At 40.6% G+C, this 17,970-nt stretch overlaps 1 protein-coding gene across 2 annotated transcripts in view; it reads left to right on the top strand.

Annotated features, from left to right (window-relative positions):
• The first annotated feature begins 228 nt into the window (after positions 1-228).
• LOC147034192 (interferon-induced GTP-binding protein Mx-like) overlaps positions 229-17,970 on the top strand; it is a 98,017-nt gene continuing 80,275 nt past the window's right edge. The window contains exons 1-2 of one of the 2 annotated variants that reach the window (XM_085878344.1): positions 232-386; positions 4,809-4,889. In XM_085878344.1, coding sequence (XP_085734470.1) covers positions 269-386; positions 4,809-4,889 — 199 coding nt within the window. In that variant the 5' untranslated portion in view covers positions 232-268. Of the gene's footprint in view, positions 387-4,808; positions 4,890-17,970 lie in introns of both variants that reach the window. The other variant, XM_085878352.1, reaches the window with a different exon arrangement.

The following is a 17,970-nucleotide window of genomic DNA, read 5'->3' as shown; positions in this document are numbered from 1 at the left end:
ATCTTTAGCCAAAACGCAGTGTCTCTTTGACAAACTGGTCCATGCCAGGTTTATGATCATACCAGGTGTTAACTTCCTTAATTACTAAAAATAAATAAAATAAAATAATTTTTTTTTTAAGTTCTTTTGTTCCCTCCGAAAAACAGCTTGGCATGTGTTTCTCACCTTTTAGCCCAGTTCGAGACGGCACGCCTCCCGCGGAGATCTTGTCTGCCTGGGGTCGGGAGAAACCAAACGTTCCAGCAGGGATTCCTCACTTTTGGTCCAAATGGCGTTTGCCCATGGTCAGACAGAATCCTCCTCCGCGACAGGGGGCTGTCATCCCAAGGTTTCGGCACCAGCTGTCGAGGCAGGTTTTTCCCGCGACCTCAAAACAGTACAAAAGAGTAAGTTTACATGCAAGCCGTTTATTCGAGACAACAAAATAACTCTCCTTGGTGCACCAGGAGGAAGACCCAACTCTTAAAGGTATAGCGAGTTGAAGACTTAACATTTGATACAGTACATATACAGGTTTTTTTTCATGACTTCAGATGGACTTTGTGGGCTCTAAATTTGCAACATAGTGACATTTTTGCTTATTCTAAAGGGTTGTTTTTCAGTCTTGGGAAGGGGTGTGGGGAGGGGGAGAGATTATGACTAAATGGTTACAAAACAGATAAGGTCTTTCACGAGACATATTATTTCTCTGTTTTGGTTAAAACAGAGAAATGCATAGTCTGCTTTTAACTGACCTCCTCAGCACATTTATTTATTAAATTCTTTTTCAAAGCACTAAACTAAGATTTTTATTCTACCTGACTACAAATTCAATTAATAATGCAGTTTTCTACATGTCTATAAATTCATTTTAATAATTCAACTTCCACAGTTCCCTTTCATGTAAAGGCCCAGTCACACCTTGACGTTTTAGCCAGAAATGGCAACGTATAAAAATGCACGTAAAACGTTGGCGTACGCTGAAGTTTTGAGTTTGTTTTTTTTAAAGTTTTGGTCGTATTCATAATGTGTTGGTCGTATGCATAACATATTAGTAACGGGCACAGAACGTTTCGTTGTGTTAAAGATAACTTATACCAGCGAATGCTTAGCCTGTTATCGGCGTTCACAACCTATGCCCAATGATAGTTTAACTTAGTCATAGTACGATGCACGTATCGCCGACGAACTCGTGGCGTTCTCTGTTAAAAACCTGCTGCACGCAGATTTAAATCATAACCGCCTGAAAATTGGAAGTGTCAACATCGCAGTCACACCTTGATGATTTAGCCAGCGTATGCCGACCTATGAAAAATGTGTCTAAAACGCTAGGACACGTCAAATACGGTATGGGTAAGTTGTGTATACGTTAGCAGCACGATGAAAAACAATGAAGTACGCTGGCATATTACGTGGTACGTCTAGTACGTCGTGAAATTTCAAGCATGCTGAAAATTTTACAACGTACTTGACGTATGGTTCACAAGTTCCGCATACGCTGGCATAAGTTCTCGGCACGCTCCGCGATCGTTTACACACGTCGGCCACACGTTACTTGTAAGTTACTCATAAGTCGAAACACGTCGAGGTAATGTTTAGCATACCCGAAACTTAATTTTTAACCTACGAGTAACGTGCTTTGAACCTATTAGTAGCGTGCTTTGAACCTGCGTGTAACGTATCTCAAACGCACATTGGCGTATGTAGACGAATTTGATTGATGTCTTCCGGACGATCACAGAACTTACTGAACGTGTTTCTAACTTACAGCTTCCGTATAATGGCGTTTTGGCAGCGTTTAGGAGAATTGGTATATACAAATGGGCTTCACAAGAGGAACCCGTCAGTGTTCCAGACTCCATGTTGAGTAGATGTCAATGTCAGTAGCAGTAGTAGTAGTAGTAGTAGTAGTAGTAGTAGTAGTAGTAGTAGTAGTAGTAGTAGTAGTAGTTCGAGAGAATTTTGTGATGTCTATGTTATTAGTAGTAGTAGTTCGAGAGAATTTAGTGATGTTGGTAGTAGTAGTAGTAGTACTTTCAAGTAACGTGTTGCAAAGTGTGAACAACGTTCATGTAACGTGCTTACAAAACGTTACTCATATGTTAGAAATAAGTTTCGGGTACGCTAAACATTACCTCGACGTGTTTCGACTTATGAGTAACTCACAAGTAACGTGTCTCAACTTGTGTCAACGATCGCATAACGTGCCGACAACTTATGGCCAGCGTAGCGGAACGTGTGAGTCATACGCCGGCATACGTCGTAAAATTTCAAGCATGAAAAAATTCGAGGAAAACCCAAAAGTACAACATTTAAAGCCAGCGTACAACTACGTATGGCAGTGTTTTTCAGCGTGCTCTCAATGTTATCATAACTTACCCATTACGTATTCGACGTGTACCAGCGTTTTAGACAAATTTTCCAAAAATCGGCATAAGCTGGCTAAAACGTCAAGGTGTGACTGGGCCTTAAGGTCCTGAAAGTCCCTGTAATGTCCATCTTTTATACCCCGTGTTCCCTGCCCCATCCCTCTCCCTTCCACAGATCTAATGTCTCTGTTCCCCACTATTTCGTCTTTCTCTCTCCCACCCCTCTTGTTTCCTGTCCCCCATTGTTGTGTGTTAGCTTGCTTACGAGCCTCGACAATGTATACAAAAAAAGAAGAAGTATTAATTCCATGCAATCCATTCTGGTGCAAATGCCCTTGTGGGTTTGCTAGGATTTCTCTTTCATTTGTTAATCTATATGAGTGAACAGTTTTGTCTGAATACTCGTATACAGTGTTTGGTGAGCAAGGTGGATTGATACTGTCGCAAATATGGTGGGGACATATCACAGACAGAGCAGGGGGGCAATATCGGCGAGGAGACGTTCGAAGACAGAAAGACTACCGACCTGGCTGCGGTGAGGGAGTGAGAGGCCCAAAAACACAGCCTGATCGTGGGAGATACCAATGATCCTAAATGCCTTGGTTTCCACAACGTGAATCTGAGAAAGGTGAGAGGCAGGAGCAACAGCACAGAGGAGAGAGCAGTACTCCATCAGGCTGCTGACAAATGCTGTGTATGTGTTCAGGAGCTCAGGTGGGCTGAGGAAGGACTTTGCACGATGGAGGATGCCCAGTCGGCGATTGGCTTTGGAGGCCAGATTGGAAATGTGGCTTTCCCAGGAAAGATTGTGGCAGATCGTGAGACCGAGAAGCTTGAATGAAAGGACTTCTTCCAGAGGATTGTTGAGAAAGTAGATGGTGGGTTTTTCGAAATGCTCCTTTCAGAGAGACATCGTGAGAGTGTGAGATTTGTCCGGATTGAAAGACATGTTCCACGTGTTGGACCAGTTTGTGATTTTATCCAGATCTGCAGAGAGCGAAGAAGCTGTAGTTTGCTGGTCTGAGGGATGGCAGGTAGTACCACAGAGGGTGGAAATCACAGGTGTGATCACCTATCCATGAGGAACAAAAGGTTCACTCATATGATGTCATTGGTCACATGGTTTGGCAGCCACATTGGATTTAACCTAAAACCTATAAAAAATACACCACTCAAAAGAAGTCCCAGCGAGGGTTTGCAATCTCTGATTACTCTTTTTCTTGGGTTGCAAATGTGATATGTCTTGTGAGAATGTATAGGTGAAACTGTTCCAAGCTATAAAGACAATTTTTTTTATATTCTGTGGAAAATGTTCATATTCTCAATATTTGTAATATCAGGTTTCGTTTATTTTTTCCATTGCCTTCCCTTACATGTAAAAATAAAAATAAATGCATTTTTGATGATATTTTTTTTTAAATCTTATTCCTTTACAAATATACAACCAATTGCCCCAGGAGGATAAAGCTAGTCTCATACAGGAAATTTCATGAGGAATCCAAAGATCATGGCACATTTGGCACAGCTGTAACCAGAAGTAGAGAAAAATGATGAAACCCGAAAGTGGGTACTTTACGCGTATGCCCAAAACAATATGGCTTGATAAAAAAAACCTTCGGCCCAAGATGCCAGATGTCTACCCAAGATTTTCCCCTTCCTTTAAGCATTCCCTAAAAGGATCCAGTGAGAAAACCCGTTCACCTCTAAATTCGTACAGGTCTAATGGCCAGAGACTATATTAACAGCAGGATGTCCGAAAGCAGCACCCTCTTCTGACAACATAGAGATCAGAATAGTTGTGGTTCAAAAAGGGATTGGTGAAACAATTTTATGAACTGGAACCAAACAATGTTTTTGAATTCTTGACAAAGTCATCAGAATGTTGTTGAACAAGTCTACCAACATTAAAATAGCAGGGAATGTATTTGTTGTTTGTTTGAACAGCTGAAGCCCTCAAGTGTTTCCAAATAAAGGAAGGTGTTTCACCCGCAGGTGTTTTCATCCTCAGCTTGTGCACATTTTCCCCTCAATGTATGAAAACGAATGGGCCCAGGATGTAAGAAAACTCAATTTTAGTGAACACGAGATAAAGAGCAGAGGTTCACATTTCTATAATCACTTAATCTGGGCAGGGTATATACAATGCCGCCAATGGTGTCCCGGCCCAGACCCGCACGCAGAAGGGGCCCAAAATGACCAAATTTTTTTTTTTAAAGTGTAATAATTCAAGATACATCGTGATACATTTTAATGACACAGCCTGTGCTTCGCATTGAGAGGTGTGGTGAAGATACAGCTGATAAGCAGTGAAATGTCAAAATTGTAAAGAGGAGGAAGAGAATATTTTCTTGCATTCTTGGAAACATAGTCAAATTAGATCACGTATGAACCAGACGTCACAGAAGGATGTTCTTTAAAAAGAATGTATCCCGTGAGATCGACCCTACACTTCGTTTTCAGGTGTTTCAAAGGGTCAAAGACGGAAGATGTCGAAAGATAAAAGCTCTGGGCTTTGCGAGAACATTACAGCTCCGATGAAAGGTGAGTACAATTTGAATTGATTCATGTATTCGTCTAAATTACCTTTTCACATTCTCTAACGACTGAAACATCAGAGCTTGACTCTACTCCCAACTCCAAACCTTGAATTATTTATTCACTTGTACACCCTTTACCATCTCCATTATCAACATCCAATTTTTAATTATGTATTTACTTGTACACACTTTACCATCTCCATTATCAACATCCAACCTTTAATTATTCATTCACTTGTACACCCTTTACCATCTCCATTATCAACATCCAATTTTTAATTATGTATTTACTTGTACACACTTTACCATCTCCATTGTCAACATCCAACCTTTAATTATTTATTCACTTGTACACCCTTTACCATCTCCATTATCAACATCCAATTTTTAATTATGTATTTACTTGTACACACTTTACCATCTCCATTATCAACATCCAACCTTTAATTATTTATTTACTTGTACATACTTTACCATCTCCATTATCAACATACATCCTTTAATTACTTATTTACTTGTACACACTTTACCATCTCCATTATCAACATCCAACTTTTAATTATTTATTTACTTGTACACACTTTACCATCTCCATGATCAACATCCAACCTTTCATTATGTATTTACTTGCATACACTTTACCATCTCTATTATCAACATCCAACTTTTAATTCTGTATTTACTTGTACACACTTTACCATCTCCATTATCAACATCCAATTTTTAATTATGTATTTACTTGTACACACTTTACCATCTCCATTATCAACATCCAACCTTTAATTATTTATTTACTTGTACATACTTTACCATCTCCATTATCAACATCCATCCTTTAATTATTTATTTACTTGTACACACTTTATCATCTCCATTATCAACATCCAACCTTTCATTATGTATTTACTTGTACACACTTTACCATCTCCATTATCAACATACATCCTTTAATTACTTATTTACTTGTACACACTTTACCATCTCCATGATCAACATCCAACCTTTCATTATGTATTTACTTGTACACACTTTACCATCTCCATGATCAACATCCAACCTTTAATTATGTATTTACTTGTACATACTTTACCATCTCCATTATCAACATCCAACCTTTCATTATGTATTTACTTGCATACACTTTACCATCTCTATTATCAACATCCAACTTTTAATTCTGTATTTACTTGTACACACTTTACCATCTCCATTATCAACATCCAATTTTTAATTATGTATTTACTTGTACACACTTTACCATCTCCATTATCAACATCCAACTTTTAATTATTTATTGACTTGTATACACTTTACCGTTTCCATTATCAACATTCAATTTTTAATTATGTATTTACTTGTATACACTTTACCATCTCCATTATCAGCATCCAACTTTTAATTATTTATTGACTTGTACACACTTTACCATCTCCATTATCAACATCCAATTTTTAATTATGTATTTACTTGTACACACTTTACCATCTCCATTATCAACATCCAACTTTTAATTATTTATTGACTTGTACACACTTTACCATTTCCATTATCAACATTCAATTTTTAATTATGTATTTACTTGTACACACTTTACCATCTCCATTATCAACATCCAACTTTTAATTATTTATTGACTTGTACACACTTTACCATCTCCATTATCAACATTCAATTTTTAATTATGTATTTACTTGTACACACTTTACCATCTCCATTATCAGCATCCAACTTTTAATTATTTATTGACTTGTACACACTTTACCATCTCCATTATCAACATTCAATTTTCAATTATGTATTTACTTGTACACACTTTACCATCTCCATGATCAACATCCAACTTTTAATTATGTATTTGCTTGTACACACTTTACCATCTCCATTATCAACATCCAACTTTTAATTATTTATTGACTTGTACACACTTTACCATCTCCATGATCAACATCCAACCTTTAATTATGTATTTACTTGTACACACTTTACCATCTCCATGATCAACATCCAACCTTTAATTATGTATTTACTTGTGCACACTTTACCATCTCCATTATCAACATCCAACCTTTCATTATGTATTTACTTGCATACACTTTGCCATCTCTATTATAAACATCCAACTTTTAATTCTGTATTTGCTTGTACACACTTTACCATCTCCATTATCAACATCCAATTTTTAATTATGTATTTACTTGTACACACTTTACCATCTCCATTATCAACATCCAACTTTTAATTATTTATTAACTTGTATACACTTTACCATCTCCATTATCAACATCCAACTTTTAATTATTTATTGACTTGTACACACTTTACCATCTCCATTATCAACATTCAATTTTTAATTATGTATTTACTTGTACACACTTTACCATCTCCATTATCAACATCCAACTTTTAATTATTTATTTACTTACAAGCCAAGACCCTGTCTGGAAGGACGGGTTAATTACCCTACTTCTATAATGCCTCTGGCGTATTTTAATATGTAGTCACAAATGGGTCATTCCGTGTCAAATCAGCCAAAAAAATGAAATTCTGCGGTGACCCCATTAGATTTTCCTGAAAAAATTCTCAAAGCTACCTTAACATATATGAGGAAGGTTTGCCAAGTTATAGCTCAAAATTCCAAGTAGTGTCCGAGATATGGCCCTACAAACACCCTTGGGGTGTTTCAATTCTGGCAGTCGCGAGTTGCAGATTTTTATCTGAAGCATTTTTGGAGGGCTCTAAATTCCAGAGTTTTACAAACAGAGTTCTGAAAATTCACACAAATGGTGTCCATTAGTGAGGCTTTCAGAATCTGACATAAAAAATGTTCTACTTAAAATACTTTTTTAAGATAAGTACTCTCAAAAGTAGTGATTTGTAACATGCAGTCAAAAAAAATTGAGTTCAAATTGCTGCCAACAGTCAGTTTATTCATCATGAAGAATTTTGTTGCCTAATTACATAATCTAGTGACTGGATCATTTACACAAGAAAACTGAAACCTTTTGGAGCAAAATATTGGGTGCTATAGGTGTCTGACCTTTGCTCCAGACTCAACAACACTAAAATTTACCCTGGTTTTACCCCAAGTATTCACCATGTTGACTGTTACACATCTCTTTTAAATTTTTGTCACTTAAAGATACATACATAGGCAAACTGTGGTAGAAAATTCAATAGTTGTTCTCAATCCCTTCTATTTTTAAACGAATTTTTTTAAAAAATGCATCAATTTCTAATGATTCTGCAGTCCCAAAAGCTACTTTTTTTAAAATAAATTTTTTACTAAGAAACATATAGAAAAAATAGAGATATTGTAAGGAAGTTTGACTTAAGTGGAATCTAACAATCTATAAATCAGTTTAGTAAAGCTTAAAGAAGTGTACCAAAATCATTTCCAAAGTTAGGCATGAAGAACAACTATCTTATTTAGGCTTTAACCTAATACACAGCCCTGTAGTAACTGCCAATGCTCATTGTTACATTTTATTATATCCTGGCAATTATAAAACTAATCACTGTTCACTTTGTACAATGGATCCAAGTACATTTGTCCAAACAATTTGATATGAAATTATGAAAAAAAAGTTGAATCAGATATTGTACCTACATTTACAAATGGATGTAGACTTTCGTACAATGTACACTAAGTATATAAACAATTAGATATGCAAATTAATATTTATAATGGTGATTATTATGATCACATTATGTGTCTTAATTTGTAGTTGTGATTGGCGATGGCCTTAAACTAAAATATCCTTAAAAAAAAATGTGAGCCAAATTTTTTTAAAATCGCAGGTGTGGGGTGGGGGGAGAGAATGAGGTGTGAGACAGGGAGAAGTGGGGGGGGGAGAACAGAGAGAGAGGAGGGAGGAGAGAGTGAGTAAAGGGGGAGACAGGGGCGAGGAGGGAGAGCAGGAAGAGGGGGAGCGAGAGAGGCAGGAAGACGGGGAGCAAGAGAGAGAGAGAGAGAGAGGAGAAGGGGAGAGCGAGGAAGTGAGGGGGGGGGAGCGACTCCTAACCACACGTCGCTATACATTTCTCAAAGTTTTATTCTCAAGGATTATCAAGATCATCATCACATTCATCACCATGTATCATCATTTGGTCTCTATAAACCAGGCAACACTGCTCTTTATTGTGGGGACGATATTTGCATTAACTGTGATGTCACGCTTCACAGGTGACAACTGGAAACGAAAAAAGCAAATAAAATTTTGAGAAATGTTCTCTGTTTGAGAAATGTTATGTCTGTATGTATGTATGTATGTATGTATGTATGTATGTATGTATGTATGAATATGTATGTTATCTTGCTTGGAACCTCCTTATCATTATTTATTAGTCAACGTATCGAAAAGCGTTTATACCATGTTTGGTTAACCCTTTGCGTGCTGCATTGTTTACAGTCATGTGGTTCCCTGCTGCTTAATTAATTATTTTCATAGGGCTGTGAATTTCAAGTAGTATTTGCAAAAAAACACAACTTGGGTGTCAAGTTAGATGGAAAACTAAAATTAAAACAAACAAATTTGTTTCAATTTTTTAAAATCTTCTTGTATATCTGTGACCGCAGCACACAAATGGTCAAAAAAAAAAAATCCAGTTTTGATTTTGATTTTGATTTTACCCATTTTTTGGGTAACATTTTTACCCCACCAACCCATCTTTTTGTCACCTTAAACTTGCCATGTATGAGAACCCTTTAGAATTACTCATGGGCTTGTTGGTCCATTGGACCAAATTTTGATTGATCTTCAAGGCCTTGTTGCACACCTGCTTGCTGTACTGCTTGAGCATTTGTTTGCCTTTCACCAAGCCCACATGTGACTCGGCTCGGGCAGAGATTATACATTCATTATTCTGGCCAAATAATATCACTATTATTATTGTTCTTAATATTAGTAGTATTAATTAATATGTGGTTTGTTACAATGCTATCATTGTTTTCTTATTTATTTTGTAAATACAGTAGAACACTATGCCATGGAAGGACCTATTAAGCTGCCATATACACCTTAACATGGCGAGTGTTTAAAACATGGGAATTCCTCCAGGTTCTTTGTAGTTAATTAGCGTAATCAACACAGGAGATCAGGACGATCATTTTGGTATGTCACATTCAATATCAGAATACTCGAGTCGTACTCCACAAAAAAATAATGACACACACACAAACACACACACACACACACACACACCTCATCCATTTATAGTGGAGTCTGCAGGATCTTACAGGGTCATCAGGGTCTTTTGGATCATCAGGGTCTTCTGAGTCTTTTGGGTCCTCAGGAACTATTGGGTCCTTGGGGACTTTTGGATCATCTAGGTCTTTTGGATCCTCAGGGATTTTGGGTCTTTTGGGTCCTCAGGGACTTTTGGGTCTTAAGGGTCTTCTGGGTCCTCGGGGTCTTCTGAGTCTTTTGGGTCCTCATAGTCTTTTGGGTGTTCAGGGTATTTTTGGTCTTTGGGGACTTTTTGGTTTTCGGGGTCTTTTGGGTGCTCTGGGTCCTCATGGACTTGAGGGTATTTTGTCTTTGGCGTCTTAAGGGTCTTGTGGGTCCTAAAGAATCTTCAAATGTTAAAGGGGTCTCAGTAGACGAAAGGGTCAAAAGGGTCCATTTTTCATACAAACACCGTGTGTTAGGTTCTTCTTCTTCATTCTGTTGAGGTAGAGGAGGGGCAGGGGTTCTCAATTTGCATTTAGCCAGGGGACTTGAGGGGAAAGGGGGGAAGGGTTCTCAGCTTGACGAACTGGCGGACGGACGGATGGATAGAAATACTCAAATATTGAAGTGGCTTCACTGCTTCAAAAAGAGAGAGGAAGGTGAGGGGTGGGGGGAGTTAGCAAAGAGAATGTTATGTTATGCTTTATGACCACACACACGAATATAAATGTACACACATGTGTATATATATATATGTATATATATATATATGTATATATATATATATATATATATATATATATATATATATATATATATATACATATACGATTGGGGGATGCTGAAATATTGTAAGCACAAACGAACCATGCTTCCCCATTGTCTCAGGTCACTGACCTGCATTAATTTTTTTCATTAATTTATTTTAACTTATTTATATTTTCATTTACGGACGCCTTCTGATGGTTCTGTGATTTTTTTTTTCGGTGTATCAGCTTTGATATCCGTTGGCACGCAAAATTTCAGCTTTTTTCCTCACCCGGAAGGTACCGAACATTAATATCACTCAGTCAGTGGTTAGAAAGAGCTTTATATATCTATCTATAATTCCAGCAATGTGTGTGTGTCTGTGTCTGTGTCACCGCTGTTTCTCGCCAACCACTGGTCCGATCTAATTGAAACTTGCCAGGTGTATTGCTGGGGACCTGAGGATGTGCCTTTTCAAGGTTTGATATTAATCGGACAAGTGCTTCCCAAGTTATGGCCATTTATTTACCAACCAATGATAAGACACGTTGCTGCAGCCATTTATTTACCAACCAATGACAGGACATGTTGCTGCGTAGGCGTGGCCAATGGGGAAGAGAACCTCGGCCCGTTCCCCATTACGGGTTACAACGTACGGACTTCCGAATAGTGATGACTTACTGTATTCTAATAATTTCTTGATTTCTTATGCGCATTTATACATAAACACAATGCCCCAATCCAGTCGTTGTTTACGAGAGCGAAGGAACGGTCTGTGTGGTTGTTTGAATTTTTTTTTTCTTCTCCTCTTCTCTTTCTCTTCTCTTTTCTTCTCTTTGTGTTATTCCTTGCGATGACATTGCGAAAAGGCAAAATACGTTGGCGCTAATTGAATAATTGGCCATTAAAACTAAATTGCGAATAATCGTAACTGCGATATGCGAACTTCTGGACAGTGAGGACTTAACTTCCGGACTTCCGGATAGTGACGACTTACTGTATTCTTTCTCGATTTTTCTCGATTTATTTTATATCGACTTACTGTATTCTTTCTCGATTTTTTTTTTCTCGATTTCTGAACTTTCTCGATTTCTCTCTCGATTTTCTTAATATAAACACAATGCCCCAATCCAGTCGTCATTTACGACCGAAGGAACGGCCTGTGAGTTTGTTTGAAAGTTTTTTTTTTTTGTTTTTTTTTGCACGTACGGCCACGCACTTACGGGCACACGTACAGGCACGTACTAGTTCGATATAAAGAGATATATACACACATATATATATATATATATATATATATATATATATATATATATATATACATATATACAGTATAGTATCAGGTATGAGTGCTTGTGAGTGGACCGTTGTGAGAGAGAAAACCGCATGGACGTCACAAGTCCAGATGAATCACAAAACCAAACAAAAAGGCAAGTCACAAAGGTGGTTGGGGCCTGAACTTTGTACTTTGAACCATCAACCAGTGATTACAGAGGAGAATAGGATGTGTTGTTGTGGATTTGGAAAACGATCACACTCAACATTCAGGTCCTTTAGCTCAGCTATCTCGGTAAGTACGTGTTTTATAGATAGCTTCCTTTCCCTTGTCTAATGGGTAATTAAATGTAAATGCGCTGTGCGTTATTTTAATAGTTAGGATTTTTACACCCCTTATAATAACAACAACACAAGTCGATAATGTTGAAGAAGAAAAATCACCTGCGTCATGTGAGTCCTGCCTACCAAGGCCTCTCTTTGTTGAAGATTTTGTGCAAAGTTACAAACCAAGATATCTGCGTTCCTTGATGAAGGAATGGTTGTGTGCTGCAGCTTTGTTTGGAATCCTGGCCTCCATTGTTTGGTGTATGTTGGTAAATCTGCTTTGAAGGAAACACGGTCTTGAAATAACAACAACAACAACAACAACAACAACAACAACAACAACAACAACACGCCTTCACCTCGCTTCCTCACACCAACGCCATTGGCAATGTGCGTTCAACCACGTACATGGGCGGAGTTTCCTCGGCCACCGGAGCGCTGACTCTGCCCCAGAGAGATGGAATGTTCCCTGCGACCAATGAGAGGCGTGAGACACCTCAGCCATCACGTTCCCACAAACCCCGGACCAATGGGAGGCGTGAGACACTTCAACCATCAACGTTCCCATGAACCCCGGACCAATGGGAGGCGTGAGACACCTCAGCCATCGATGTTCCCACGAACCCCGGACCAATGAGAGGCGTGAGACACCTCGGCCATCGACGTTCCCACGAACCCTGGACCAATGGGAGGCGTGAGACACCTCAGCCATCGACGTTCCCATGAACCCCAGACCAATGAGAGGCGTGAGACACCTCAGCCATCACGTTCCCACAAACCCTGGACCAATGGGAGGCGTGAGACACCTCAACGATCAACGTTCCCACGAACCCTGGACCAATGGGAGGCGTGAGACACCTCAGCCATCGACGTTCCCACGAACCCCAGACCAATGAGAGGCGTGAGACACCTCAGCCATCGACGTTCCCATGAACCCCGGACCAATGAGAGGTGTGAGACACCTCGGCGATCGACGTTCCCACGAACCCTGGACCAATGGGAAGCGAGTCGTCTCAGACGGTGATCCTTCCCACGACACCCCCTTCCGCAGGAGAAATGCCATACAAGAAATGCCAGGGCCTTGGAAAGAGGTCAGATGTGAAGTGAGCATCAGGGGTGAACGTCAGCGTCAGCGTCAGGGTTTGGCAGTGATCGGGTTCGAGGTGCCGGAGATCGACTTGTCTGGTCTGGTCGGCTTGGCAGTGCCTGGCATCCGACGCTTTCCCTCCGTCCCTGGTGCTTGGAGTGGCATCGTGTTGCGGGTTCCTGTCCCATCGAGCCGGATCGTCGAAGACCACACGAGGTGGACAGGTCCAAGCGTAGGCTCTGGTCTCCAGCTCCCTGTCCTCCAGCTGGAAGACTTCAATAAAGACAATTGGGGTCCACTTCTGTGTGTGGGCCCGTCTTTAAGTAGCAACTGTTAAGTGCCTTGTACATTATTTGCATTTCATTCCTATTAGTTGTGATAACTCTGCTTCTTACGTGTTCCCCTCCTTCCCCACCTTTTATAAATAAACCCATGTGTTAAATGTATCAGTTCGTTTTTCTGTTTCTTTTATCGGTTTGACATGCTGCGTGTTGGGAATTAGCCAGGCTGTTGCCGCTGTAAAAGGGACATTTGGACCGACGGTTCTCAGCGATTAAACCGCTCGGAATTGCACACGGAACGAGCGCGCTAAGCGGCTCGTTTTCGTACGAGTTCCGTCGAGGGTGTGAACACTCGGTAGATCGCCACGTGGTCTCTCGGTATTTTGAGATTTGGCGAATAACCCTGTACCACGTGGTGGAAATATTGACCCTTCACGGTCCGAAAGGGACCCGTACTCTTCGGACTTTTCCGAACAGTACGATCTGAATTCCGGGCGATCGGTCGAGCCGACTCTACTGCTCCATCTGGTGGTCGTGCTCGCGGCCGATACCCGGCCCCGTAACAGTATTTTCTGTTGTGTTTAGCAGAGTGCATAAATAATTCAAGGTGTACAAATAATTCAAGGTGGTGTGTAAGTAAGAGTGATTGTAAAATGTACAAGTAATTCAAGGTATTATGGAGACAGTTGTGATGGTAACATGTATATAAATAATGATCAAAAGTTGGGTGTTGATAATGGAGATAGAAAGTGGAAAAATTAATTAATTAACACGATGTAGTGCAAGTGACTGAATTGTGTACGTAATACCTCGTCATTCACTTCACCTTACCACATCACTCACTCGGCACTGCTGTGTTGTAAAAGACAAACGTGAACACCATGGGGCCACATTGCAGGTCTCTCTCTCTCTGTCACTCTCTCTCTCTCTCTGTCACTCTCTCTCTCTCTGTCACTCTCTCTCTCTCTGTCACTCTCTCTCTCTCTGTCACTCTCTCTCTCTCTCTCTGTCTCTCTCTCTCTCTCTCTCTCTCTCTCTCTCTCTCTCTCTCTCTCTCTCTCTCTCTCTCTCTCTCTCTGTCACTCTCTCTCTCTCTCTGTCACTCTCTCTCTCTCTGTCACTCTCTCTCTCTCTCTGTCACTCTCTCTCTCTCTCTGTCACTCTCTCTCTCTCTCTGTCACTCTCTCTCTCTGTCACTCTCTCTCTCTCTCTCTCTCTCTGTCACTCTCTCTCTCTCTGTCACTCTCTCTCTCTCTGTCACTCTCTCTCTCTCTGTCACTCTCTCTCTCTCTGTCACTCTCTCTCTCTCTGTCACTCTCTCTCTCTCTGTCACTCTCTCTCTCTGTCTCTCTCTCTCTCTCTCTCTCGTCATTTCACTGAAGGAAATATCACAATATTGGGGAGTGAGGAGGGGAAAGTGGGGAGGGGAAAAGGGTGTTCTTGACTTGTGTTTGGTAGGGGGACTTGAAGGGGACAGGGGGGACGTTCTCAACTTGAGGTTGGTAGGGCGACTTGAAGTAAAGGACGGGCAGTGGTTCTCAATTTGCAATTTGCCAGGGGACTTGAGGGGAAAGGGGGGAAGGCTTCTCAGCTTGCATTTAGTAGTGGGAATTGAGGGGAATTGGGGGGGGGTTGATTTGCATTTGGTGGGGTCTGGCTTTGCAATTATAATCCCCTTGCATCTCATGGAGGTATATAAGCAAGAGGGGAACTTGAGGAGGAGGGGTTGGTTTACCCTCTAGTACCTCATGGGGAATAAGGAGATTTAAATAAGAGGACTTGGGTGGGGTGAGGTTAACTTCCGACAGTTTCATAGGCAGCCGATTAATTAACTTGTTTGCCATCCCTCGGATGGATTTAAAACTGGGCGTCCCGTCTACTGGCATTAGTACAGGATTGAACGAAATTGGGTATGTTCAAACAGCATGCTCAAATGGGTTCAAACAGCACGTACTATTTTTAAAGAGATGATGAGACTTCCTTGAGGGATGAGACTTGTACTGCAGCTGGCACCCTGTGTACCTGCTATCATGAAACTGGAACTCTCCGAGACAGTAATTACTCTGACTATTAAAGGTTACTTGTCTTATCTTACATTAAAAAAAAAACTTTTGTCACATTTAACGAAGACTATGGAACACACATTTATATTTTTGTTTTCTTATGTGAATATGGAGAAACTTTGTTTACCTTAGCACCTTAACATTGTCTTGAATGTCGATTCCAAACAAAAAAGAACATCCGCCGTGATAAGAAACGTCAATTACACTACTGTCGACTGTGTCGCTATGGCTTGCAAACGAACAAACATCAAAACATACCACTCAAAGTTGAGCAACAGTCATCACAATATATTTAAGCAAAAAGACAAATAAAGCAAATTTAAAGGTAAGAGAATGGTGAAACAGGGGTGTTGAAGCTAGGCAACAACACCTGTTGAGGCTCAGCAACATCAATAACAACATCAATGGTGACAGTATCAAACAACATTTCCCGCCTTTGGCACCATTTCCCTTTTATGCTGTATCTGCCATGTAATGCAACGTTTCTGCTTCGGAGTGCTGCAAACCCCCATTTTTGTCTGTTTCTTTTTTTGCTTTCCCTTGATCATTCACTCATTACACGGTTATGAACACTTGGTAGGTTATTATCCTGTGCTGAAAATACCTCTCAGCAACACTTTTATTGTTTGGCATGTTGTGGTCGAATCTGTATGCTTTGTTGCTTGATATTTCCAAACTGCTTGTATGAAAATGAACTAATGTTTTTTTATGTATGATTCTGTTCATTCTAGAACAGTGGTCCCCAACCTTTTGATCCCACGGGCCGCATTCACTACTCCCAAGGATGTTGGGAGCCAGAAAAAAATTGATGCATTTTATTGAGTTTTATTGATGCAAATTGATTTGATTCCTCCCGGCGGTAAGCGGCAGTGGCCGGCAGCAGCATTGTGTAAGGCTTTTCAGGTCACGGCGTCGGCCGGCAGTGTCATTGTGTAAACCCCTTTAAAATTGCTACATGGAAATGTGTTTTGATTGGAAAGTCCTCACGGGCCGCAGTATAGGGCTCTGCGTGCCGCAGGTTGGGGACCAATGTTCTAGAATCAAATGGCATTCTTTGGGAAAGTTGTCGTCATGTTCATGTTCATACCCCGTCGGCGTGGTGCTGGTCACCAAACGCCTGTACAAGGGGTGTGTTCCATTAGCAAGTGTTATGTTCGTTACTCGTGGCCAGACACAGCTATAAACCGGAGGTCATTTATTTCCACTCCGTAGGTGCCGAGCCTCAACACCTGTTTCACCATTCTCTTCCCTTTCCATTTACTTTACGAGCAGGTGAGTGACCGCCGACACGTGGAGTGTTACGCCACTCCCGCAGTCTGAGACAGCTCATCATCGTCGCTATTACCATTTTTTTTAGTCATCTTGGCAATTAACGTTTTTATAGTTTTCACTGCCACCTCTGCGTGTCCATTTGATCTCGGCCAATATGGTGATGATATGGGTGATGGGTTACACTCCGATGGTCAAGAAATTTGGCAAATTCCCGTGAAGAGAATTGTGGACCACCATCAGTGCGCAATCTCACAGGAACACCGAAGTCGACAAAGAAACCACGTAAAGTGCAAATGAGCAAACGTGTTGTGGCATGTGTGTTAAACAGGTCTACACAAGGCCAGCCCGCCAAGCAGTCTGGGTACATAAGATAATCAAGGCCAGCATGCATGAATAAATCAGCAGATACATCCTCAAACACACGTGTCCGTGATGGATCCCTCATCAGGGGTTCCCCTTGCTGTGAAGGCTGCCTCTCTTGGTATTTGGCGCAAGAACGGGTGATGTTGATGATGTCGTCGTTGGTTTGGCCAGTACACAAACTGATGGGACTGTGTCTTTGTACGTTCATTTCCTTTGTGTGAAGTATGCAAATGATGGCACAACGATCTTTAACTCGAGGGTCAATGGCTCCTTTGTTGGAGGGGAAACAGTCGGTGACAGTTTACACAAGAAGACCATAGGTGACATCGTCGTGAGCAATGTCCAGTAGCTTCTCGAAAGGGGTCACCAGACTGACGACCATCAATTTGTTGTGCAGCAAAGGTGACGATGTGATGAATGGAAAACTCCATTTTCATCAGTAGATCCTGGGGTTGTGGGTTATCCACTGGATAATGTGAAAATGCACCTGGAAGCGCATGTT

Source organism: Eptatretus burgeri, chromosome 1 (assembly GCF_056783735.1).
Source record: "Eptatretus burgeri isolate ZD-2024b chromosome 1, Ebu_testis_v1, whole genome shotgun sequence".
NCBI lineage: Eukaryota > Metazoa > Chordata > Myxini > Myxiniformes > Myxinidae > Eptatretus > Eptatretus burgeri.
Note: the sequence above shows the minus strand (reverse complement) of the source record. Positions and strands in the feature narration are given on the sequence as shown.